Source organism: Lycorma delicatula, chromosome 3 (assembly GCF_047948215.1).
Source record: "Lycorma delicatula isolate Av1 chromosome 3, ASM4794821v1, whole genome shotgun sequence".
NCBI lineage: Eukaryota > Metazoa > Arthropoda > Insecta > Hemiptera > Fulgoridae > Lycorma > Lycorma delicatula.
The window spans coordinates 144,806,525-144,832,553 of record NC_134457.1 but is presented as its reverse complement, the minus strand read 5'-3'; the positions used below and the strand labels follow the sequence as shown (position 1 = coordinate 144,832,553).

At 31.1% G+C, this 26,029-nt stretch overlaps 2 protein-coding genes across 5 annotated transcripts in view; one reads left to right on the top strand and one right to left on the bottom strand.

Moving 5' to 3' along the window:
- The window catches only part of LOC142322079 (uncharacterized), a 163,887-nt gene that overhangs the window by 118,758 nt on the left and 19,100 nt on the right, over positions 1 to 26,029 (bottom strand). For 2 of the 4 annotated variants that reach the window (XM_075360730.1, XM_075360734.1), the window contains exon 1: positions 17,311 to 17,347. The exons of the other annotated variants lie outside the window; for them this stretch is intronic. In XM_075360730.1, coding sequence (XP_075216845.1) covers positions 17,311 to 17,332 — 22 coding nt within the window. In that variant the 5' untranslated portion in view covers positions 17,333 to 17,347. Of the gene's footprint in view, positions 1 to 17,310; positions 17,348 to 26,029 lie in introns of those variants that run through there. 4 annotated transcript variants of the gene reach the window in all.
- LOC142320761 (putative tricarboxylate transport protein, mitochondrial) lies at positions 2,039 to 6,686 on the top strand. The gene is made up of 2 exons (XM_075358752.1): positions 2,039 to 2,061; positions 5,732 to 6,686. Exons 1-2 carry the CDS (start codon positions 2,039 to 2,041, stop codon positions 6,684 to 6,686), a joined length of 978 nt encoding a protein of 325 aa, XP_075214867.1.

Here is a 26,029-nt window from a genome sequence, read left to right as displayed (position 1 = left end):
AGAAATATATATATTATTACGAATACCTAAATACGCTTCCACTTTTCATTTGTTTGTATGTTATATATATACATAGTGTATATGTGTAAATAAGTGCTTGTGTATCCATCTTTTACGTAAAATTATGGTCATATGTCTAACCAGAGAATCATCATTTCTTTGATGGACAAATGCACAACAGCTGTTCTCTTTTTAAAAGTATATTTTATAGAAACCAAATGTTTTCGGTGTAAAGTATTTCAGTATTAAATTTAGTTTTTTTTAAGAATTCGGAGGAAATTATTCTTAAAAGAGACAGTGGTAGATCTACACTCTTAATTAACTGTCATCTTTAAAAAAAGAATCTGTGAATCAGAAGCAGCATTTATTTCAAATACTAGACGAAAGTTTTTATTCGGTGTACTGTTTACATGAATTGACAATAGGTATTCAACTTTTATTATTAAATAATAACATTCGCTGTTCTTTCGAATAATTAAAGCTATACAGTTTCAGAATAAATAAGATGTATTTGATTTATATCAACAAAATAATTAGAGAAAAGTCATGAATTTACAACGAACAGTAATTTTATATTGTAGAAATTTTTTATGGCAAAGTGCCATAACAAACCTGTGTTTTACGCAATGGCATGTAACTGATGGTGGTATGACTAACTGTAAGGCGTCATTTTTTTCCGTTAAGCAAGGACAAAAGGCCTACTCCGGCCTCAGTAAGTCGTCTTTAGCAACATTTGGATTCATGTACTGCATCTACTTGGATGATATTCTGGGTTGATTTGGATACTACCTACATTCTGCAATACAACTTTTGAATGCGTTCCTAATGCCAACCTTATATTCTAAACCCCAGTCATTCCAGTCCTGTTTCCACTTTGTCCCCGCCGGACATTTTTTCACTGGCTTAGAAAATTCACTTCAGATTCCTTCATCCTTGATGATCCCCTTTTCTTACACCACCAGATTTTTAAATCATTCAATGATACCGAAACAACAACTTCATAAAATATCAACTGAGTTGAAATAAGTTTTAGCGTGCATTTCTTACATGATAGTTCTCCACAAATGGTTTGAAAATTAACCCAAGTTAATTTTTTTTTTTTTTTTATCTTGTAAAAGCTGTCTTTTATGCTAAAACGAGAGGATTTCATGCACCACACTTTGCAATCTGTGATATAGAATACTACTTTGGAATGATTTGCATTTGAATGTGTTCATGTTTTCTGTGTCAGAGTTTTATAATCCTCTAAATATTTCGGAACCGTATGCGTAACTTCCTGGCAACCTTTTAAAAATAACAAAACATTATCGTTAACATGTTTCTATATAATAAAGAAAAAAAAAGAAAAAAGTAAAGATATTGCAGCACAAGTAAAAGAGGCAATTATAAAAACTTGCTAAAGGACCCCCCCCCCCTTCACCACAATAGGTAATTATAACACCGGAGGTAAATGTTTCAATCGTTTGTAGAATCACATCACATTTAGTGTTTCTACAAACCCTATGCATCTCAAAATTTTGCTGGTATAAATATCTCTAAAATTTATCCGCAGGGATTAGAATTGAAAAGAGTTAATTAAAAAATAAACTTTTACGAATGATTTGAAATCAAATTGTTTTTATAATTTTGATAAAATTCTAAAATATTGTAAAGATCCTAATATCTAAGTGTTAAGTAGTATCTAAGTACTTACTTGTGTAGATGTTTAAACATTTATTTTTCAAGTATAAATTTTATGTAATGTAAATCATTTTTACTTGTTAAGATTGAAATTTGATGTAAATATATGTACAATGAACATTAATAATGCATTCAATTCAGGAAATAAATTTCAACAAGAGCTCGGTATATTTTTCACAGATAATGATTCACTTGGCATCTGTTATGTTATGTTTGGCAGAAAGTCTCATTTTAATGCATTTACAAGTGTAATTTGGCTAAATTTTTATTGTTGCCTAAATTATAAAATTTTTTAACTGCAGTTTTTATAATTCATTATAATACTGATGAAGTATTGTCGCCTGTTCGCGGTTCGAAAATGAGATTAAGAGATTATGAGACGTAAAGATTTCTTATAAATACAATTTATTACTCTAAAGACATATAATGGACGTACGAGCTCATCGGAGATATCAGAAGTTGGGCAGAGAGGAGCCATGGAGACACGAACTTCGAGTTTACCCAATTCCTGTCTGGCCATGGTGTTTTCGTGATTACTTACAACGGATGGGTAGGAGAATCAGCAACCAATGCCATGATTGCGGGGAACAGGACACCGCGGAACATGTGGTGTTCTCCTTCCCAAGATGAACGAGATTTGAGAGTCGGACTGGTGGAACAAGGAATAGTGGACGCGAGAAATATAATAAGAGTAATGCTTAGCGGCAAGGACAAGTGGGATAAACTAATGACAGTGGTCTCCACCATGGTACCTGGAAAGACGCATGAGGAGAGAATCGACAGGATATGGCTCAACGGATGAACCGAAGCACGGAATCCGAAGATGAATGATCGTGGGGCCAGCCTCTGGGGGTGGGCGGCGGAAGCTCCCCGCAATCGCCCTCATGGGATGCCACGGGGTCGTTTCGAATCGGATAGAAGAGGGCCCGAGTGAACATGCGGGGGCTAAGTACATGCCATAGGGATTGGTTCCGGCCCCTGCGTGACTAGAAAGGGAGGTTTTTTAGCGGGTGAGAGCCCCAAACTGCCATCAGATCGGGCCTGGGGGCGGCTGGAAGAGCTTTTTCCTCCCCCTATGGAAAACAAAAAAAAGACATAAACAAATAAATAAAAACAATAATAATAAAATAATAATGAAAATATGATATACAAAATAGTAATTCAAATAAAAAGACCATGATTTGTTTAATGACAGTTAAATTATAAAAACCAGATACAGTCCAATTTACTAAAAATGTTATAATGACCGCTAGATTTTAATATTGCATTAACAAGATAACACTAGAAAAGTTTTAAGTTCATACTACTCAATTTTTGCAAGGTATTATTTATTACATTTACTGTTTACAAAATAACTACCGTTTACGAATGAATATGATACTGTCACTTTCACTAGTGTTTATTAATAATTCACCGAACAACTTCTTGCATTCACCCAGTGCCCACGATGGAAAGTTCTTGTCGTACTCTCCACTCGATGTTACCACACGCTTACTGATATTGATGTCACCACAACCGCGTCGAATTCGGGCTTGCAAAACTACTTTGTCATCGCTTATTATCACGACTACGTCGAGCACGACCTCACTGAACTACTGAGTCTTTCTGCTGGTTACTGGTAGTATTTCCATCCCCCTGACATGCAGAACCAGTACCCACATCACCCCTTTAATTGTTGAAGCGTACTAATTTTCATTATCCGCGCCGTTACGTTTTTCTATAAGTTCTTATTCCGGTCCGGTAACCCTTCTCATCGAACAACAGCTTTTAGAGTTGCCATTGTTTGTATTACAAACAACAGACTGTTAAACGAACCCGTTACTCTAAGAAAAGAATCCCTTTTAGTTCGGATTCTTCTTTTCAATATCATTTTCTCTTTCTTTCTTCTTAATTGTAAGAAATCCTTATCCTGGTCCGTTATACTGGTCTTGTTACAATATTTTCCCAATAAAATCGACAAATTTAATGGTGTCATGGAAAATAATTTAGAATGCGGTACTTAACGTTTAAAAATATTCTAATGCATATCTGTTTATGACCTTTTTAAATTCGTGATAGCTTTTTGTGGTAACTTCACTAAAACTTTGTAGTTCTCATACTCTAAATAAAACTGCAGTTAAATTCATTTTTACACAAATGGTAGATTTATTATAGACGACATAATTTAGTATTAGGGTTTAGTTTCAATAAGAATTACTTCATTTTGGATTTTTAACGTTCAAATATTAGTAAAGATAGTTTACAAACTTTACTAGGACAGCAAGTTGTGTGCTTGCAACGAGAATAGCAGTTGTGAGCTACTTTTATACGAATTTGGTTACTAGACCGTGGTATTTTTGGAGTTCTTTGGTGGTTGGGTTTAAATTACCTGGTGTAACAGATTATATATTTTATGCATTGTTACTATTTATTTAGTTTGATGGATATTTCCATTATTTTTCTAGCTGATATTTCAACCGACAAATATTAACTAACATTACGTTAGTATTAATTTTATTTTAAATAATTTTTTATAAAAACCACAACGTCAAAAGAAAAGAATAGAACAGCATAACGAAGGTGTCTGTCGATCGGGTTTAATGTTTCTTTTGGCTGGTTTGCCTTATTTTCGTATTCATTTTTAGTTTCGAGTTTGATATTTTATAAACATCTGCATGATGAACTATTATTACTCATTAATTTCTTAAATTAAAAGTCAATAACAGTAATAAAACGAATTGCTCTTCAAATATTATTTTTATAATTGCATTTAACTATAAATGAAAAAGTAAATAAATTAAATAAATAAGAAACGGTTCATTTATTTAATACTTACTACTCAGTTGATCACGATTACTTGTTCTGTGAAATATTAAGCTACTATTCGTTTATTATAAGAATAATATAATACTTATTTTTCATCTTAAATATTTCGCTGATGCTGCATTTTTAGAAAACGTTCGTTAGATTTATATTTTAAAACTTAGATTTATTTAAACATGAAAGAAACATGAAACATTTTTATTCAAATAGATTAGAAAAAAGTAAATTTTTAGAAACCCACTGGATTATTCTAGTGATGAACTCGTCATCGCAAATCAGCTGATTTCGAAGTGGAGATTTTTAAGGTTCAAATGTTATTAAAGATAGTTTATAAACTTTACTAGGACAGCAAGTTGTGTGCTTGCAACGAGAATAGCAATTGTGAGCTACTTTTATACAAATTTGATTACAAGATCGTGGATATTTTCGGAGTTCTTTGGTGGTTGGGTTTTAATTAAACACACATCACAGGAACGGTCGCCTTTTTTTCTGTTTAGCCTCCAGAAGCACCATAAGGTATTACTTCAGAGGATAAATGAGGATGATATGTATGCATGTAAATAAAGTGTAGTCTTGTACAGTTTCAGTTTCACAAGACTACAACCCATTTACATTTACACATATCATCCTAATTCATCCGCTGAAGTAATATCTTACGGTGGTTTCGGAGGTTAAAAAGAAAAAGAGTAGATTTTTTGATTAACGGGTTATCTCTAAGCAAACATTTAAATAAAAATAATATACAGGTTGATTTAAAAACCTCCCTTTTCTTAAAAATATAAATTGTTAAAAAATTGTTAAGCAGATAATATTTTCTTATTGTATATTATTTTGAATAATAGTACATAGTAATTTTGAATAATATAAATTTGTTAAAATAATTAATTAACGTAAAAATTTGTTTTATTATATTTGTTTGAATGAAAGGTTTTTTTTTAATTTTAGAATTAAAACCCGGTAACATTATAAAATGTTATTACATTTATTTACCATATGATTTAATTATAAATATTGTAACGAGTAACAGTATGTAATGTTAAAAATTAAACACTGTATGATGTAACTTCCTTTAAGATATACTCAAGGAAGAATTTTCAACATAAAATGGAATATGTTTACAAATAATACGTAACATTACGTAAGCAACAAAATGCTTGTAAGTATATAAATTAATAAATGCTGTTTGTTTTACGTTAGCGTTGAATAATATAGGTTATGATTCTTGAATTGTGAAATATTTTAAAAACAGAAACAAAATGGTAAATTCGGAATCCAAAAACCCATTTATTCGACCATGGATGTATAATAATTGTGCTGCTGCAGAAGGTAGTAAAACCGGAGGACCGTTAAGGGGTATTGTAGCAGGTGCAATAACTGGTGGTACAGAAGTGTGTATTTCGTATCCCACAGAGTTTGTAAAGACTCAATTACAGTTAGATGAAAAAACCGGTAAAGCAAGGCAGTATACTGGTTTTATGGATGTAGTAAAACAAACAGTAAAAAATAAAGGTGTACTCGGTTTATATCGCGGTCTCAGTGTTCTTATTACGTTTTCAATGCCAAAAACCGGTATAAGATTCGGCACGTTTGAAACTTTAAAATCATATGCTATCGACGAGAAAGGGAATCTAAACGCAAAAAACAGAGTACTTTGTGGTCTTGGAGCCGGAATAAGCGAAGCGATATTTGCTGTAACACCGATGGAAACTATTAAAGTTAAATTTATTCACGATCAACGACAACCGAATCCGAAGTACAAAGGATTGATCAATGGAATCTCAACCATTTTGAAAGAAGAAGGGTTTAAAGGGGTTTACCAAGGTGTATCTGCAACTATAATAAAACAAGGTAGCAATCAAGCTATAAGATTTTACGTTGTTGAGACGTGCAAAAACGCTTACAGAGGTGGAGATCCTACTGTTCCTATTCCGAAATTATTCGTCGGCTTGTTTGGTTTCGCAGCGGCTATCGCATCAGTTTATGGTAATAATCCCGTAGACGTTGTTAAAACACGAATGCAAAGTCTTGAAGCGGCTCAATATACAAGTACATGGGACTGTTTTAAAAAAATATTTAAAAATGAAGGTGTAACTGCATTTTACAAAGGATGTACCGCTCGATTAGCAAGGGTAGGTGTCGATGTTGCTTATACATTTATGGCTTATGATACTATTATGGATATATTTAAAAAAGCGTGGCCGTAATGTTATCGCCTAATTATTATGAGACCAGTTTTGTTACACTTTGTATTGTAATATTTTCGTTTAATAAAAATAAATCGCAGTACGTCTAATTAACACACCTGTTTTATTTATTTTTTTATTCAACATCTAAGTATTTATTTTAAAATGATGATTCTTTCTATACATAGTAAATATTTAGAAAATGTTAAACAATCTCCTGGTTGTAATAAATGTTTCTTGGACATAGTTGTTACGGAAAAAAAAATTGCTTACCCATGATGTCATGTTTTCTGGAATGTAATGAGCCCTGATCCTCCATTATACCCTTAGCCTCCATTAGACAAAATTAGGACTCAATCAGACGCATTCCTGCAAGACCAAAAGATAATAGCACCGGTCTACAGTAGTCGGACTGAAGGGGAATCTCGTCTGGAGAAGAACGCAAATCTTGCTAATCTCCCAAAGAATAACCCGAGTAAAAATAATTTTACAACACAATCTACGAAAACACGTAATCCCAGTAATTTGTTATTTCTATATTTTTTTATGACTCTCATAAAAAAATTAAATATCTGCCAGATAAATAGAAAGAACCAACAACAAAGGACTGATTTCCAGACTCTGCAATAAATAGAATAAATCACCCTCTAGATTGCGTTTCACTTTTTGAGCAACTTAACATTAATACAAGCTCCTGACCACTAGTTACTAAAACAGAAAGCGAAATAAAATATATGTTATAATTTCAGAACATTTTTTTAATTTTATAAAATAAAAAATAAATCGTAATAATCCATAAAAAATATTAATGAAAAATGTTAGAGATTTACAGCCCATAATGCTAGATAAATTTGACAGTTTGAAAATAAATAACGGTAAACTATTGTTTCATTCTAGTTTATTCTATAACCTATTCTGTAACATTTAATTTTTTTTTTAAATTTATCCCTAGGTATATTATTCATCCATCAATGTACAAGTTTTATACTCTTCAATTAAGAATTCTTTAACCTGAAGTCTAAGTCGGTTTTTTGAATTTGCATTTACATCTTTGTTGATACAAAAGTTTACGTACAATTATTCCTCGAGAAACTGAACCAAAAAAAAATCTCTGATGAACAGCGAGGTATAATATAACTAGAATGTAGTAAAATCTCTCAGCTTAATTTGTCTTTGATCTAAACAATTTATTGTATACACTACCGACGAACATCATTCTAAAGAATCATTTTTAAATTCTATAAACTCATTTTTTTTGCGATATTGTAGGCTTGTCTATTTTCAAGCATATCTTTATAGTAATGAGTATTACGTCTCATTAAATATATATACACACATACACACAGAAAGTCGAACTTCAACTGATGGTTGGTTATTGAATTTTTTCTTGACAAGAGAATTCTTCTGATTTCTGCTCATTTCTTTGCCGCTTAGATCCGGCTCATAACAATCGATCCAGGTCTCATAAGAACTATTATTTTCCGAAATACCCAATTGAATAGTGTTGTTTGAGGTTGCTACACGTGCGAAGTTTAATTTCTTTAAAATGAGCAGTAAGCAGTCTAGAAATCCATCCTGCACATGTTTTAGAATAATTCAGTTTTCGGAATGAATGTTTGTGATGATTTGTGAAAGGCTGAATGAATTGAACCAGTAATTATGTTATAACTTTTGGCAATTCTTTTCTTAACTTTTTGTGTCCTTAATTAATGAGAAATTCGAAAGCTTTAGATAAAACTTTATTTTTCGGCTTTTCCATTAATTATAAGTAACTCTTTTTTGACCAATTTCGACTTACACGTATACTATTCATTTTCATCGCATTATTTCAACAATAAATTCATTTAAAAGGTCAATTTCCAATTAATGTAACTTTTGTAAGTAAAATACCTGAATCTATATAATTATTACAAAGGATCTGAAGGATGTACTTAAAACTGAACTGTCCGTTATTGGAAAATCATAACTATGAGAGGAACTAGTTTTTGAGGCAAGACAAAACCATTTGGTTCAAGAGTTTATTTTTAGCGGGTGAATAATGTTATCCTATAAGTGTCATTCTTCCAAAACATAAGTGACATAAGCGCAATACGCTTATGTCACGCTTATGTCCTGTAGTATAACAGATTATTTTTATTCTTTGTTATTATTAATTTGGTTTCATGGATATTTCCATTTTTGTTTTTTCCTAATATTTCAACCAAAAAATATTAACTACCATTACGTTTAATATTAATTTTATTTTAAATAAAGTTTTTTATAAAAATATTTTAGTTTTGCTTTTATTTAAAATTAGAATCTTTTTATTTTAAATCAAGTCACATCTCTTTGGCCACAAAGTGCAAAAACAGATTCTTCGTATTCAAGTGGCGTAGGAACTAAAAGTAAAATATTTATGTTTTTACATTCATTATTACAAGCAATCTGACGCAGACGCTGAAATAAATATCATATAACAACAACATTAGTTCAAAATACGGCAATAATCCTTCATCAATTAATTCAAAACATTTCATGAAATTGCATCACAACTTTAGAAGAAAAGAATAGAACAGCATAACGAAAGTGTCTGTCGATCGGAGTTTCTTTTGACTGGTTTGTCTTGATCCTTATTTTCGTATTCATTTTTAATTTCGAGTTTCATATTTTATAAACGTCTGAATGATGAACTATTATTACTCATTAATTTCTTAAATTAAAAGACAATAACAGTAATAAGCCGAATTGCTCTTCAAATATTATTTTTATAACTACATTAAACAATAAATGAAAAAGTAAATAAATAAAAAATGGTCCATTTATTTAATACCTACCACTCAATTGATCACGGTTACTTGTTCTAACTAATTTTAAGCTATTATTCGTTTATTATAAGAATAATATAATATGTATTTTTCATCTTAAATATTTCGTTGATGCTACACTTTCAGAAGACAATTGTTTGATTTATAATTTTAAAATATAGATTTATTTCGCATGAAACATTTTTATTAAAATAGATAGAGTAGATTTTTAAATTAAGGGTAATCTCTTAAGCATAGATATAAATAAAAATAATATACAGGCCAATTTAATAACCTCCCTTTTCTTAAAAAATTCTTTGCTGGTAATATTTTCTTATTGTTTATTATTTTGAATAATAGTATATAGAAATATTGAATACTGAAAAATTTGTTAAAATAATTAATTCAATTAAAGAATCTTTTTTATTGTATTTGTTTGTATGAAAGGATTTTAAAATTTTGGAATTAAAACCCGGTAACAATATAAAATATTATTACATTTATTTACCAGATGATTTCATAATAAATATTGTAAATGAATGACAGTTTGTAGTTAAAAATAAATCACTGTATAATTTAAAATTATTAAGATATACTCAAGGAAGAATTTTCAACATAAAATGATACCCAAATAATATGCTTACAAATAATACGTTAGATTATATAAGCAATAATATACTTGTAAGTATGTAAATTATTAGATTCTGTTTATTTTTTTTTAGTGTTGATAATATAACTTATGATTCTTGAATAGTAAAATACTTTAAGAAACAAAATTAATATTGTAAATTTGGTATCTAAAACCCCATTTATTTGATCATGGATGTATAATAATTATGCTGCTGCAGAAGATAGTAAAACCGGAGGACCGTTAGGGGTATTGTAGCAGGTGTAATAACTGGTGGTACAGAAGTGTGTATTTCGTATCCCACAGAGTTTGTAAAAACTCAATTACAGTTAGATGAAAAAACCGGTAAAGTAAGGCAGTATACTGGTTTTATGGATGTAGTAAAACAAACAGTAAAAAATAAAGGTGTACTCGGTTTATATCGCGGTCTCAGTGTTCTTATTACGTTTTCAATGCCAAAAACCGGAATAAGATTCGGCACGTTCGAAACTTTAAAATCATATGCTATCGACGAGAAAGGGAATCTAAACGCAAAAAACAGAGTACTTTGTGGTCTTGGAGCCGGAATAAGCGAAGCGATATTTGCTGTAACACCGATGGAAACTATTAAAGTTAAATTTATTCACGATCAACGACAACCGAATCCGAAGTACAAAGGAATGATCAGAGGAATCGCTACCATTTTTAACTTAACATTAATAAAAGCTCCTGACAAATAGTTACTAAAAAAGAAAGCAAAATAAAATATATGTTATAATTTTAGAACATTTTTTTAATTTTATAAAATAAAAAATTAAATCCTAATAATCCATAAAAAATATTCAGAGATCCACAGTCCGTAATGCCAGATAAATTTGACAGTTTGTAAATAAATAGCAGTAAATTATTTTCATTCTAGTTTATTCAATAGGTTTAACCAATTAGTTTTTTTTTTTTTTTAATGTATGCCTAGCTACAGTTATATTATTCATCCATCAATGTACTTGTTTTTATTTGCTTTAATTAAGACTTTAAAAACAGAGTCGGTTTTTTAAATCTGCTTTTACATATTTGTTGATACAAATGTTGGAATTTTTACAATTATTTCTCGAGAAGCCGAAATACGGCTTCTGGATGTCAAAACATACGATTCATTTACAACACGTTATTTCAACAAGAAATTCATTCAAAAGGTTAATTTGCAATTAATATCGCCCTTTATAAGTAAAATAACTGAGTTTATATAATTATTACAAAGCATCTGAAAGATGTACCTAAAACTGAACCGTTCGTTATTGGTAAATCTAACTAAGAAAGGAATTCGTTTTTGTGGCTGTACAAAAGCACTTTGTTTGAGAGTTTATTTTTAACGGATTTTGTAAGTCTTATTCTTCCAAAATATGGTTTTTATGCTAAAACATGTAGAGATACCAAGATGAAAATTCTTTTTCATCTTTAAGTACATTAACGTGTTTTTTTAGGGGGAATGAAAATACAAAAATTCAACGTTGTGGAAGAATGACTTATAAAATAACACTCTTCATCCACATAAAATAAACTCTCAAAGTGCTCTTGTATAGCCTCAAAAACGAGTTCCTCTCATATTTATGTTTTTTCCTATAAAGAAACCCTCAGTTTTAATTATTTTCATCCTTCATATGCTTTGTAATATTTAATATATATTCAGTTATTTTACTTATAAAACCAGGTTCTGCTAACACAATCAAAATTATAGGTATTTTGGCATTGAATCCTGTATCAAATACTTGAGGTTTTAGTTATTAACACTATTCAGAACCGATCAGCGTAGTCTGTGAACAAGCATCTATCTTAAAGTAGATGGAATGTTTTTTTTTTATTTTTTGTGAAAGAGTATTATAGCAATGAAAAAGGAATAATGAATAAAATCAATTTCTGTTAAATTCCTCCTGCAACATTTTTGACGTTCTTCGAACTGCATTTAATAAAATACTCTTATAAATATGTAATTAAAGAAAGCAAACTAAATAAGAATGTAGCCTATTTTTAATTATTTAAATTTAAAAAAATAAATAATAGTTTTGAATATAAGTGGTAAGGAAGTAAAATAAATTGATCTTTGAATTTTTGGCTTAAGTAAAACATTTATGACGTCAGCTCTATTTCGAGTAGCGTGACTCCCACGCGACTATGTACATGTCCACTGCCCCCTTCTGTTCGAGACATTCTTCACAAGACATAGTTCCTGTTCTAGTCTACATTTCTAATAAAACAGCTTTGAAAATATTTAAAATAGAAAATAAATTTACAAACTGATAAAATACATAAGAATATATTATAGTGCAAAGCTAAACAATATAATTTTACTGCACTTGCTTTAAAATTAAAATTAAAAAGGTGTTATATTATTTTATTTTTATTACTAAAAATAATACATTTTTCCATTTTTTTTATAGTATAAAATAATCTTTCATATAAACGTTTTAATTTATATAAAATTTTATTTATAAATAAACTTACTGTAAAGTATAAAATTTCAAAATTATTACTACAGGAACTGAACACAATTCCTTCATAAGAGTAAATAATTTATATTTGATTATTTAATTTGTCAATGAGGGACCTGATTATTTATAACTACAGTAATTTTAGTGATATTCTTGTTTGAGGTTGTACGATCTCACAGTAAGCTGAAAACCATACTACAGTTTAGCAGTTGCAATTAACTGCTGAAATTAGTGGTATTTAATTCTGTATTACAAGTATTAGGCTCATAATTTGTGAGACATTATTTATAATATAATTCCAACTACGAAGATAATGAACGTAATCACAAGCACTCAAATTGACTCATATGTAAACAATATCCCACACTCATACATGTTTTTTTGTGATCTAAAACCGGCTAAAATGTTAATTTAGTATGAGTCTGTGTTCTCTGTCTCCAATGAAGAAAACTATATCGACGACTACACTCTTTAGACTAAACTTTTTATTTCTCAGCTCTCCTGAGTTGGTCCTGCAATCAAGTATGTGGATGATAACTCAACCCAGGGAAGTGTCCTGTGACTCTAATGAGCCTTCCCTCCGCCGGCAGCATGTCCGGCACGGCAGATCGGCCTACCAACTCCGGATCTTTTACTACGTCTTGCCTGCCTCTAACTGGCAGGACAGGGGGAAACCTAGCCCGGCTATGATGTTCGGGGCCTCCACCCCGGCAGCCAGGACTCGGTCTTTAATTAACTTTATTTGCCTGACTTAAGCTTTGAGACGGGAGGGCCGGGCCCGGCTATACCGTTCCCGGATCCCGCCCCAATCACCGGATCTTACTATTTTTTTTCAGACCATTCGCCATGGTCGGTATTCAATTTCCTTCTTCTCCATTATTTCTGTTACCAGTGATTCAATTGTTTCCCATTCTTCGATACCTTGTATCATGTATTCCACAGTGGTTTCAGGCATAATCCACCCCAGGCCGTGGCTTTGCTTGATTCTTTCCCATCTGTGGCACTCATAATAGATATGGTGAGGCGAGATTATCAATCCACGATGTATACAATTGGGCAGTTCTCGTCGCCCAAATCGATGCAGATACACTCCGTATTTCCCATGACCAGAGAGAAGCTGCGGGTAACGTAATAACCCGTGGCCTCTCTCCAACCATTTTCTAATCTGGGAATTACCCGGCGCGTCCATCCTCCTGAGCATGCTGCGTCCCATGCCTCCTGCTATTCTTGATAAAAAATTGTCTTTGCATCCTCCTTCATTATTCCTTCGTTTTCTTTGTCAATCCATCAGTCGGATAGGAGGAATTCTCGCCAATACCTCCGCCGCCACCGCCGACACCGTTTTGTATGCCGCCGTAATCTTTATAGCAATCCGACGCTGTAATGAGGTCAACCATCGCTAATTTTTTTCTTTTCAAAAGCGGAGTACCATGTTGGCACCGCATACAGAATCACAGCTATGGCAGCTGCCATCAATAGTCTACGTTTTTCTGCTCTTGACCCCCATTCGGAGACCATCAAACGACTGAGGGAGTTGACAGCCTTCTCTGCTTTACTTGTAACTTCTTGAAAGTGTTTAATGAACAGACCATTCTGCGCAAACCAAACGCCTAAATACTTAACACGCATCATGCTCACTTTGACTTCATCCACGTTGATATTAATACAGCGTATTTTCCTTCGGCCCACCACTGCCATCACTTGAGTTTTTTTAGGAGAAAGCTGGTCCCCTGGATCGGAGCCAGATTCTTCAAATCGATAAGTTGGCAGCTGTTTCAACTTCTTCCTCTGTCGATCCAGAGGTCAAAAGAGCCAAATCGTCAGCTTACCCGATTAAGGATACGTTGCCCGGAAGTCCAAGTCTCAACATCAAATGTGATTTTCCAGAGCAAGGGGCGTAACACGAAACCTTGGGGTACGCCCCCTTGCATTAGGAACCGTACCTCTCCATCTTCAGTTTCTGTCAATACCTCCCTCTCACGCAAATAACTATTTATCGCAGCTCTGAGATAGGGACTAATGTCTCTTCTTTTTGATTCATTAATAATGGCCACTCCAGGAATCTTCCTGGTCCTACTTGTGCTGGCCCTACACGAGTCAATCCAGTTTTTTATCTTGCATAGTGCATCAATCGTTGATTTACCTTTAACAAAACCGAATTGCAAAGGGAAAGGCCACCGGATGTCTCTAGCTCCATCAATACTCTTTTCAGCAAGGGTCGTTCCTATAATCTGCCAAGTGTAGATAACAAACATATCGATCGATAAGTCTTAGCTTGGCCGGCCGGAATCGGCTTCGGAATTAGTAGAAGCCGTCCTTGTTTCCAATAAAACCGGTAAATCGCCACTCCCCAGGGCCTTGTTGAGAGCTGTCAAGACGAGCCAGGGGTGCGTCACAGTCAGTCTCTTTAGGAAGCTTCCCGGAACTATATCAGGTCCCAGGCTTTTATTAATGCTCATCCGAGAGATCGCCCATAGGAGTTTACTCATACTAAATCGTCTCATTACTTACGATGTTCACCTAATTGACTTTTTCAGTTATAAAGAGCTCCTGGATGGCTCTTTGCGTCTGCCCTCTAGTTAGCAGAGGAAGGGGCGCACCAAATCTTTTCTTCAACACCCAGTACGCTCTTCTCCAAGGGCTATCATTTAACTCTTTAATCAATTTTTTTCATGCTTCGCGCTTGGCGGTTTTAATCGTTGAGCAAAGAGTGTTTCTGGCATTTTTATATGCGAGTTCCGCTTCTTTCACATCTTCTGGCCTTCGTCTTTTCACTCGCTGTAGTTTACGCCGGGCCGAAAGTGTTGCTTTTCGTAAGTCTGCGATATCACGAGACCACCAATATACTTTTCGCCGTCTTGGATTAAGTTGCGGCCGTAGTTTATCGTTTTCTTCTTTTAGACTACATAAAAAGTCTTCTGGGCTCCAGTCTTGTCTAGTCAACTTGATTTTCACTGCTTTCGAGAAGGCTGCAATCTGTGTCTACGTTGGCTTCCAATTATATCATTTTATCTGCCATATAGGGTCTCCAAGACGGATACTAAACTGAATCGCACAATGGTCACTGGAAAAATCCTCCTCAAGCACCTTCCAGTAGATCAGTCTTGGCAGGAGCCTCTCTGGTATCGCCGTTATGTCCACCGTTGAACCCGCTCTTCTACCGACAAATGTCATAATGCCCAGTGTATTTATAATAACCATGTCCAATGTGCCCAGCATCGCTGCCATCTTCAGACTAAACTAGTAAAATTTTTCTGTTATAGCTTTGAACTTTCCTTTGAATTTTATTTCATTGTATTTTCTTTATTGTAGCACTTATATATTCATAACATGAGTAAAGAACTAATATTTTCTAATGGAACTACTTTTTGTGCAACTGGGACAATAGGGAAAAAACTAATTATTATATAAAGAAGAAATGGCCAAAGATAAGTTAGTGGCCTGCCTGCATGTAGGAAATTCTCACTTTCCTTCATAGATTACCCTTTTTATCACAAAAAAATTGTGGTTGATGGAGAAAATCTATTCACATATTTGAATTCAGCATGAAAAGTTCTAGTAAGATCATATAGTTTGTTCTTTGTACAAAAAATAAGTTTGTTCTCATTCTTCAATGTTACTATTTATTATTAACTGCAAACTTTCCTCGAAATAATTGTTGTATTAAGATGTTTCTATAGATTATTGCAATACCACTGCTTCTGAGGCAGTTTATACAGACACTTGAACTCTTACAAATTTTTGGGAATAAATGGAATACTTATCCGTATTTTTTAAGTTATAACTAATCAATTCAGTAATGTTAATCTATGTTTATTTCACCAATCAATAATCTTAGAATTCAGTTTAAGGTACTGTCCAAAGAAATGGGTTAACTTAAAAAGATTCCCATGCCTTATAAAATTTCATTTATAATTTTCTAACTCATCACTTAATAAAGTGGTTAAAATTTAAAAATATATCAAATATTTAGTAAAAATATCATGTACATGCTTTCAAAATATATGAAAATCATGGTTCCAGATGTTATTTTCAGAATTAATTTTGTAGTTTATGATTAACAGTGAAGTTTATGATGACACTATTGTCTTTATTTATTTAATAAATAAACAAGCAGATAAAGAAACTTGCTGATTTAAGAAATTCAATGTTTCATCTTCCTTAAAATTTTAATACAAAATATTATAAATATTTTTAATATTAAGTCGCATTATGGTGCTTGTTGTCTTCTTCAAAATAATATTTCTTGGAACAATTTCTCTATCAAAGAGCTTGTTCAGTAAGAATTTTTTCATTTTTTATTGGGAAGTAGCTAGAACCAAAAGGTGAAGTTAAGCATAATGCAGTAGTTAAACTTACTGAAGGTACTTGAGTTATTTTTTGGCCATATCATAAATTTAGCTATTGCCAAACTACCTCACATTCAAAAGCTATCTTTGAAATTATTCTGTATATAATGGCTGAATATGTTGAACATCGCCACCATTGAATTAATTTTCTCCGAAAGATGAAGTTACTTGAGTTGATATAAGTCTGATTCAAGCCTTTGCTAATGCTGCTTTGTGCAATCTCATACAAATAAAACTAGTATTTAAAATGAATACACTACAAAGACCTTACCTTAAAGCAAAATGGTGAATTTTTTTTCTACTAGTACATTTTATATCATACCTTGCCAATATATCAATACCTTATAAAAGAAAATTGTTAGTAGTCTTTATGATTGTGTTCACAGCAAAACACTTTTAGAAATCCTGCTGGAAACTTACTCTTGGCAACACTCCAGTCCATTCCTTTCAACTAGAAGAAAAAGTTTTTTAATAAACTTGTGATTTCCCAGTTACTAGTACTTCCCCATATTTGACTCCTTGTAATTTTTTATTACAGCCTAAACAGAAAATGCTGTTTAACATGTTGCAATTAGAGAGCTGAGAGAATATTATAATAAATAATGACAATACTGAATGTAATTAACATGTTGCAATTAGAGAGCTGAGAGAATATTATAATAAATAATGACAATACTGAATGTAATATACAGTAACAAGACTTAAGAAAGTTGGAAGAAAGGCTGATTTTTAATATGTTGAATAAAAAAGTGTAGTGTCTTAAAAATGACTGGAGATACTATTACTGATACTTGTAAAGGTCAATCTTTATATCAGACCTCATGCTTTAGTTGCTATCTGCAAATTGTAATTTTTTAAGGTTTATAAAATATAAAGATAATACATCTCATAAAAACTCAATTAAAAATGTGTAGTTTACACATGAATTGCCTACTCAATAAATATGCAGCCTACTTAAGTGAATTTTAAAAAACAATTATTTCAAATTCAATCGAAACAACTCTTTCAAGAAATTATTCTTTAACGACATTTTGTTTAAAAACATTCATTTTGAAAAATTTTAGGTATCATCTAAGTATGTATTTAAACTTAAGTCATAAAAACTGGTGTGTAGGGCTACTTTAAAGATAATAAGAACATTTTATGAAATCTCCCTTTAAAAAAAAAATTTAAGCAGATATATAGAATTTTTTTGTATTTGATTTTCTAGGTAAGTTCTTTTTAAATTTGCATTTTAAAAAAAGGAAATGTTTTTTTAATAATTAAAGTAGAATCCTACTTCTTTCACTAAGTAACCATTACAGAAAAAAAATTATTTTTGTACAGTGAATGTATACATTTTAATGGCAACATTAATCAAGGAGGATAAAATAAAGTAAAATTACTTAATATAAATTCTGAATAATTCTGTATAAAATTTAAAATATTGAATTAAATTTAAATTAAATTGACTGATTGACAATGAATATAAAAGTATTTCTTAAATATTATTTGATGTTTATTAGGTAGGGAGAAATTAAAAATTTCATCACCCAGATCGTGTAAGTATTTTTCTTACATTGTAAAACTTCTTAAAAATCTCATTATTCAAGAAATGAATTTTGTGTAGAGATTAAATGCTTTATTTTAAGATTACTTTTAAAATGTTTTTTGAATTACATATAATATGATACAGTGAACCAGAGGAGATAGTAGAGCAGGTTCTCTACTAATATTGTGCTAGAGATAAGCAGTCTATTTTAAGAATAATGCAGCACTGTTGCTGAATGCATACAATAATGTTACGTCCTCCTAATCGTTAATATATACTACAAATTACCAAAATTATTACTGTAAGTGAAATATTTTTCTTCTAAATTGACTTATATGCTTATAAATATATAGTATATAATTGACTTATATACTCTATTTATTCTCACTGATAATTACAAGGTTATGGTTCCACATCCTAATATAACTAACTATCCCCATCCTATATTTTATGATAAGAAGTGAATTTCATAGTATATGAAAAATGCCATGTCTGATCATATTTGAATCCAGAACCTTTTGGATGAAAAGCAGATGTTTTCACTCCACCTCAAAGTATTAATAGTAGGTATCTACACTAGATTATATAAGTGATAGCTAATTAACATTCAACATAAAATAGCAGTATATATATATATATATATTAAAAATATCAATAAATATTCAATAATAGATAATATTTAGACAATAATATTCTGTAAAAAAAATAAACAATAATATAAAAGTTCCTCAATAAGTAATTAAACTTGTATGACTGGTAGTATTAAAAAATATCATGTGCAAAATATTTTGTAATATTCTATTTATAAATTGAAGACAGTGTACTAGTATAGTCAGGTGCATGCAAATAAATTTAGTTGAGTAAACAATTACGTTATCACTTGAATGTATCACATAATAGCAGGGTCAAATATTGTTAGATTTGTAACTATTAACATAAGGAAAAGTAAAATACTAAAAAACTATAAAGGCCATTTTCATTGGAAACATTTACTACTAATAAATTTAAACCCATTGTTACTTTGCCTGCTAATTTGTAATATGTATCATAAGATAAACGTTATTACTTCATCATTTTTTATAAAATACTAGCTCTACCCGCCACGCTTCGCTGTGGCACATTGTGGTTGCATGAATGAGAAATGAGAAACAAAACAAAGCATACGTTTCATAGAAGTTTAATTTTGCAATACTTGTGGATATACAATATTTTTTTATTTTTCCACTGTCAGCGTAGATATAAAGGCTATCTGGTTTGCCGACTCGGGAACACGCAACATACAGTTGCCCATATGAGAAGCAATCCGCATCTAAATCTAAACACACAGATCTAAAGATTGACCTTGAGCTTTATTGATTGTGATTGCAAATGCCAATCGAATTGGGAATTGCAATCTTTTAAATTAAACTGGTGTATCGGTCGGGATTATGGGTATTCGAGGAATGAGGACATCTTCACATTTGAAAGGCTCCGTTAAAATCGTTGCTTCCACTACGTTATTTATCAATTTCTTAACTGCAAGTCGCGTGCCGTTGCAGAGTTTTGGCTGATTAATATTCCGCAACAGGATAATTGTCATTATTTGATCGAACCGTTGCTAGAATCAATCTAATGAGGAATGTTTTCCCAGTTCCTCCTGGCGCATCCAAGAAGAAGGTCCCCCCAACAGCGTCATTTATCATTTGCATTATGGGATCATAAATGCCTTTCTGTTCACGCGTTAATTTGGGAATGTTTGATTGGACATATGACTGAAGATCACCAATGTTGTAACTCTGTTCACGGCGTAAATCCACATCAAATGAAGCAATCGAAGCTCGGGTGGGTGCTGGGATTCCCAATTCACTAAGAACATTATTTGCAATAGCTAAACACTTGTCTTCAACATTTATCAATGCTTCGTTGTAAATGCCTTCTGTAAATTCCATGGTCATATTGGTATTTTCTAGGCGTACTCTATGCAAAATATCCTCAACCATATGCGATCGATATCTTTCCCATAACTCTGTGGGCGATGAAGGGAAGCAAGCGGTCAATATAATTGCGAATAATGCGCGAATTTGGTTTGGATGTGCAGTGTTGCACGCGTCATTAATACAAATATCCCACTGTTGGTCGTTTTCTAATAAATTCAGAGCTTGGTGAAAGGCGCAGCTCAATCACGACACGATCACACAAACGTACCTCGATTAAAGTGAATATTTAATTCCGATTGTATAATAATCTGAATCAGATGCAAGTGGATACGTTTTTTGTTTTTTTTTTTTTTTTTTTTTTTTTTGTTAATAAACAATGTAATTGGGAGCAGGTATTGTTTCACATGTGACTGCGGTTGTCGTTAGCTAGTATGGCGAGTGTTCCCCTCGCTTCCGGCAGATGGCGCGGTCACTGGTACACAGCTGACCGTTAAAAAACTGTTTTTTCGCGGTCGCGGGTATGTGACTGATGCGAAAAATAGATAAAAACAATCTTTGATACGGGTTATATAACGTGCTAAAATTTGAGCTCAATCGGTGCAGAACATTTTGAGTTCTTGAAGCGTACACAAACGAACTTAAAACATTATTATATATAAAGATTTGTGGGCTGCGAAAAAAAGGCCTTAAGTCGTGTGAAAAAACATCATTTTAAATGCTTACAAAAGCAGAGTAATGCTTACAAATTACAGAATAATCAAACGGCGTTGATTTCAGATGTTAATAAACTGCTAACGTAAGTAGAAGTTGTGCTGCTTCAGTGTACAACGTGATTCTCGAGTATGAATCTACTAATGAGTTACGGTCTCCAAAGAAAACAAAACCCCGCAGGTCAATTGAAAAAAGATGAGATTTTGATAAAAACGCGATTCGTAAAAAAATTACACGAATTTGAATTATTTCGAAATAGTTTTGCGGTGTATTATGTCCTTTGGAAGAGAATTCGGTTATTGTCTTCGACACACAACGCCAAATTGGTAAGTCGTGTTTTTATTCGGCTCCTAACGAATATGTTTGCCGGCCTCCGTGGCGCGAGTGGTAACGTCTCGGACTTTAATCCGGTGGTTCCGAGTTGGAATCCCGGTCAGGCATGGCATTTTCATACGCTATAAATCATTCATATCATCAAACAAAAAAAAAAACGAATACTTAGTTGTGTGGTTTCAGTGTTACTATTTGTGAATTTTGTTCTTTGCTTTTACATAGCAAAGAACGCTAAATGACCAAAAAACGATTGTTTGGTCATATATATGTAAAAAAATAACCTAATATGGATTTTTTGGTCATTATGTAGGGATATTATTTTCTGTGTATTTGGTTATTTCGACTTTTCTTGTTTGCATAGTCTTAAGTCTATCTGGGCTATAAGAAAGTTGGGTATTTTAATTTGTTTACTGGAAGTCATCCTTCTTGGTGGCTTTTCTTTTTGTTTTGGTGTTTTTTTAATAAAATACAGATGTTTTAGCTGTTAAATATAATTCAAAGAAATTTGTTACTTAATGAGTTGTGATTTTGTTTACATTGGCAACGGCCATACGGGCTCTTTGTGATTGGTCGTTGTGTTTGACAGTGACCATCTTGCATTGATCTGATTGGTTTTCCTTTGTTTACATTTCCATCTGATTTATTAGCCTCTTATTTATTAAAAAAACTGTACAAATTAAAAATAGATAGATAGATTTATTAAAAATAGATGAAAACAATCTTTGATGCGGGTTATATATCATGCTTAAATTTTTTTTTCGTGTTTTTTTTTTTTTTAATAAATTACAAATGTTTTAGCTATTAAATATAATTCAAAGAAATTTGGTCGTTGTGTTTGACAGCGGCCATCTTGCATTGATCTGATTGGTTTTCCTTTGTTTAAATTTCCAAATTAAAAATGTACAAATTAAAAATGGATAGATAGATTTATTAAAAATAGATGAAAACAATCTTTGATGCGGGTTATATATCGTGCTAAAATTTGAGCTCAATCGGTGCAGAACATTTTGATTTTTTGAAGCCGTACACAAACGAACTTAACATTTTTATATATATAGATAAATTGATAAAAGTAAACTTCATCAAATGTTAACATTGAATTTTTTGTTACTCAAACTCCTGATATTTATCTTACATCAGGGTTATTTGGAATTAATTAATCCTATGTTAGCAACTGTAATGCAAACATTATAAATACTTTTGTTTTCTCTTAATCGTTCCAAACATTTAAAAGAAAATGAGGTGGAACAACATTTTTTTTCTCCCTCTGGCATATCTCCATAATTATCATTTTTAACATTACATCAAAGAAGACTTTATAACAATATGATAGAGTAACTCCTTAGTTTTAAATTTTGTTATTGATGTGAGTTATTGTAACATAAACGTTTAAATCTTTAAGAATATGTAAAAAAAATAAAATTATACTGTTTACAGAAATTAGCAGTTAAAACAAAATTCATTTGAATTGTCGAATAACTTTTTATTTATGAAATATGAAGATACAACATATTTATAACTTTAACAAATGATTAGTGTTTAAAACTAAACTTAAAACTTTGTCAAAAGATAACCAAAACATTTGATTAGATACAATGTGGTACTGTTTTAAATTGCATATAAATGAATTGATTATAGCTTCGGCCTCTGACAATATTAATGTTATTGTTTTTTAATTAAAAAATAAAATAACTATAAATATCCATAATTTAATTTGTATTTCTTTAATTTCATATCAATATTTCAAATAAAGTGGCTGCTAGTACCGCCACACCCCGTTGAATGAAATACAATATGCACTCGCGCTTTAGTTAGAACCATTGAATTAAATAAACAAAAAATATTATATTTAAATAAAATGATAAATATTTTAAATTAAGTTGTGTGTGTAAAAGCTGTGCATCAGAAAAAAGCCACAGGACGGGAAAGTCCTACAACTGTGTTGTCAGCTTCGTTAGTTGGATCACGTAGGCATGCAATTAATAAATAAAATATTTTACATTGCATAAATTTTAAAATCAGTTTAACTTAAAATGTAAATTCTTACTTCGACAGTAACAGCGTCTGTTAAACATGATTTCAAGGGTTCCTATTTTTTTTTTTTTTTTTTATCACAAAACTTATTAATAGTATATATATATATATATATATATATATATATATATATATATATATATATATATTAGTTTTTTTAAAAATTATTTTAAAACTTTCATCTAATTTATTAATTTCCATATTTTAATCAATATCAACATTCCAAATAATTTACTAATAATTTGTCAATTATGGACAATTTTTTTAAATGAGAAATAATTACATGTTTTATGTAAACAATTTGAATTTCCTTGTATAAATTTCTATTGTAGTACACTGAAGCATAAAGATAAACAGCATGAAGTCATTCTGGCATTTTCAAATTATTTTAACATGAAACTTAGACAACTATTTGAAAAGCATGAGATAAAAAATAATACACATGCTGGCATTTCAAACAGTTTAGTTCTTGTTTGATAGTCGTTACTTAATATCGTCCCTTTTCATACCTTTCTTAAATTTATAAAGATTCAGGTTTCTCTCAGATGTGTTTCTTGTGTATGCTTTTTTGCTGGTTTACCAATAAAAATTACATTTTATAAATTATGTAAACTGAAATGTAATAACAAAACCAGCTTTAAAAACATACTAAAAAGGAAAAAAATTATTTGAATTTTATTTTAATTTCAACTTTTTGAAGTTGTCACCAAATTAAAAAAGTAAGCCAGATGTTGACTGTTTTTGTTTTTAAATTAACTCTGATTTAAAAAAAAATTGTAATTTAAAGACGCATTGAATAATAGACCTGTTGTTTTTTAGTGAGTTTCTACAAGTGTTTAATTTGTTTAAGTTTATCTTCTATCTTATGAATAGTGATAAGCCTGGGCTCAACATTTAATCTCCCGGATGTAAGACGAAGAGTCTACCTCTCTGCCAAGGAAGTTAGTGAATTTAGGCCTAAGTATTATTAGTTTTTTTATTCAGTTTAATTGCTTGAACACATAAACATTTTCATTTTCTTATTAATTTTTTCTTCTTAATTAGTTTACTTTTATCAATAAATATAAGATAGATACTGTTTACAGTTCTAGTTCCTTCCCAAATGATTATGGAGACCAGCTTAGCTAAGAAGTCTGTCTTGGAAAATAACAAATTCCCAGTTTCTGATAATTTCAACAATCAGTCGTGAAAAACAAAAAGATACTGGGCCTGTGAAGATATAAGGAAGAAAAGTACAATGGTAAATGCATAAGAATGTAATAAGGAAAATGTCAGTCTTGTAAGGCAAAAAGAAAAGCATTGTTCAGCATCCACTTTGCCTCACAGTTCATATTCACATTATTGTGATTCACAGAGAATCTGGCAAACATCTAAAGAAACAATTATTAAAATTAAGTTTAAAAGTTTCTACAATGCTCTTAAAATTTGTTACTTATAAAACAGGCCAGTATTATCTAATACAATTTTGTTAGGCTGAGACATCTAAGCAGTGGTGCAATCACCATAATTTTAATAATTTAAAATATTAAAATTATAATTTCTAACATCATGCCCATGTGCTCTCAGACCACTGTTCATAAATATAATGCTATCGCTACCCAAAAGATTTTGAAAAATTATAACTTCATTAAAACATTCTTCACTTTTACCTCCAGATCTACCAGGTCACATTTTCTTTCTAGGGAGGTATTTGTAAACTCAAATATTCAGGCACTGTAATGTTGACTTAAAAAGAAATTAAATGAATTACTGTGGTTATGCTGCAAAGGGTGATGTGTTAACAATTCAACAGACTTAGTGCGTAAGCAAAATGATCAACTAAAGAATGTTTTTTTTATGAAATTGGATGTTGCCTGCATAATTTAGATACTTTTGTATATAAAATTTGTTTATATTCTGTTTTTCAAAAGTTCATGAGTATAATATTCATTAAGTTTTTTTTTAAATTACCCATTTCACTGACATACTAATTATAACATTACAACATTACTAATTATAGTACAAATAATAAAAGTCAAGTTATTAAACAAATGATTTTTTATTTATTTTTAGTACATATAACTTAAATAGAAAATTTAGTATTCAATCTCATTAGTTTATTTTTTTACCATTTAAAATGTTTAAATAAAAAATATCCAAAAGTACAACCAATTTTTAGAATGGGGGCCTCCACCCCAACCCACTCCACTTATCCCTCCCCACCCATATTGTTATGGGTCTGCCATTTTTTCTGTTTTCTCTTTTATTTACTTATATTATGTTAGCATCTTTTAGTTTATAAATATTTCTTAAAATTATAGTTCTTGTTGTTGCTTTAAATTTATTGTGATCTTTCCCTTTTGTTTAGTTTCTTCTAGATGATAAAGTTAAATTTTCTCTCGCTTTTGGTTTTTATTTAAGATTTTTTCTTCTGAAATTTCTTTTTTTCTGTAAAAATAAAGTCTTTCACAGTTTTCTTCTTAGAAGTCTTTGTTTATAGGAAAAGTGCACTTGTTTATCTGCAATCTTTATTTGACTGAGTCTTGATAGAAATGATTTAAAAATATTGTACAGTATTTAATAATATTGACAGTTGTTACTGAATAAGCATAATATTTTGTTACTGATTAAGCAT

Excerpts from the sequence above, each read along its gene's own strand:
- LOC142320761 (XM_075358752.1), top strand. The coding sequence starts at position 2,039 with ATGAGATTAAGAGATTATGAGAC. Across the intron at positions 2,062-5,731 it reads AGATTAAGAGATTATGAGAC|AAACAAAATGGTAAATTCGG; the intron begins GTAAAGATTTCT and ends TTTTAAAAACAG.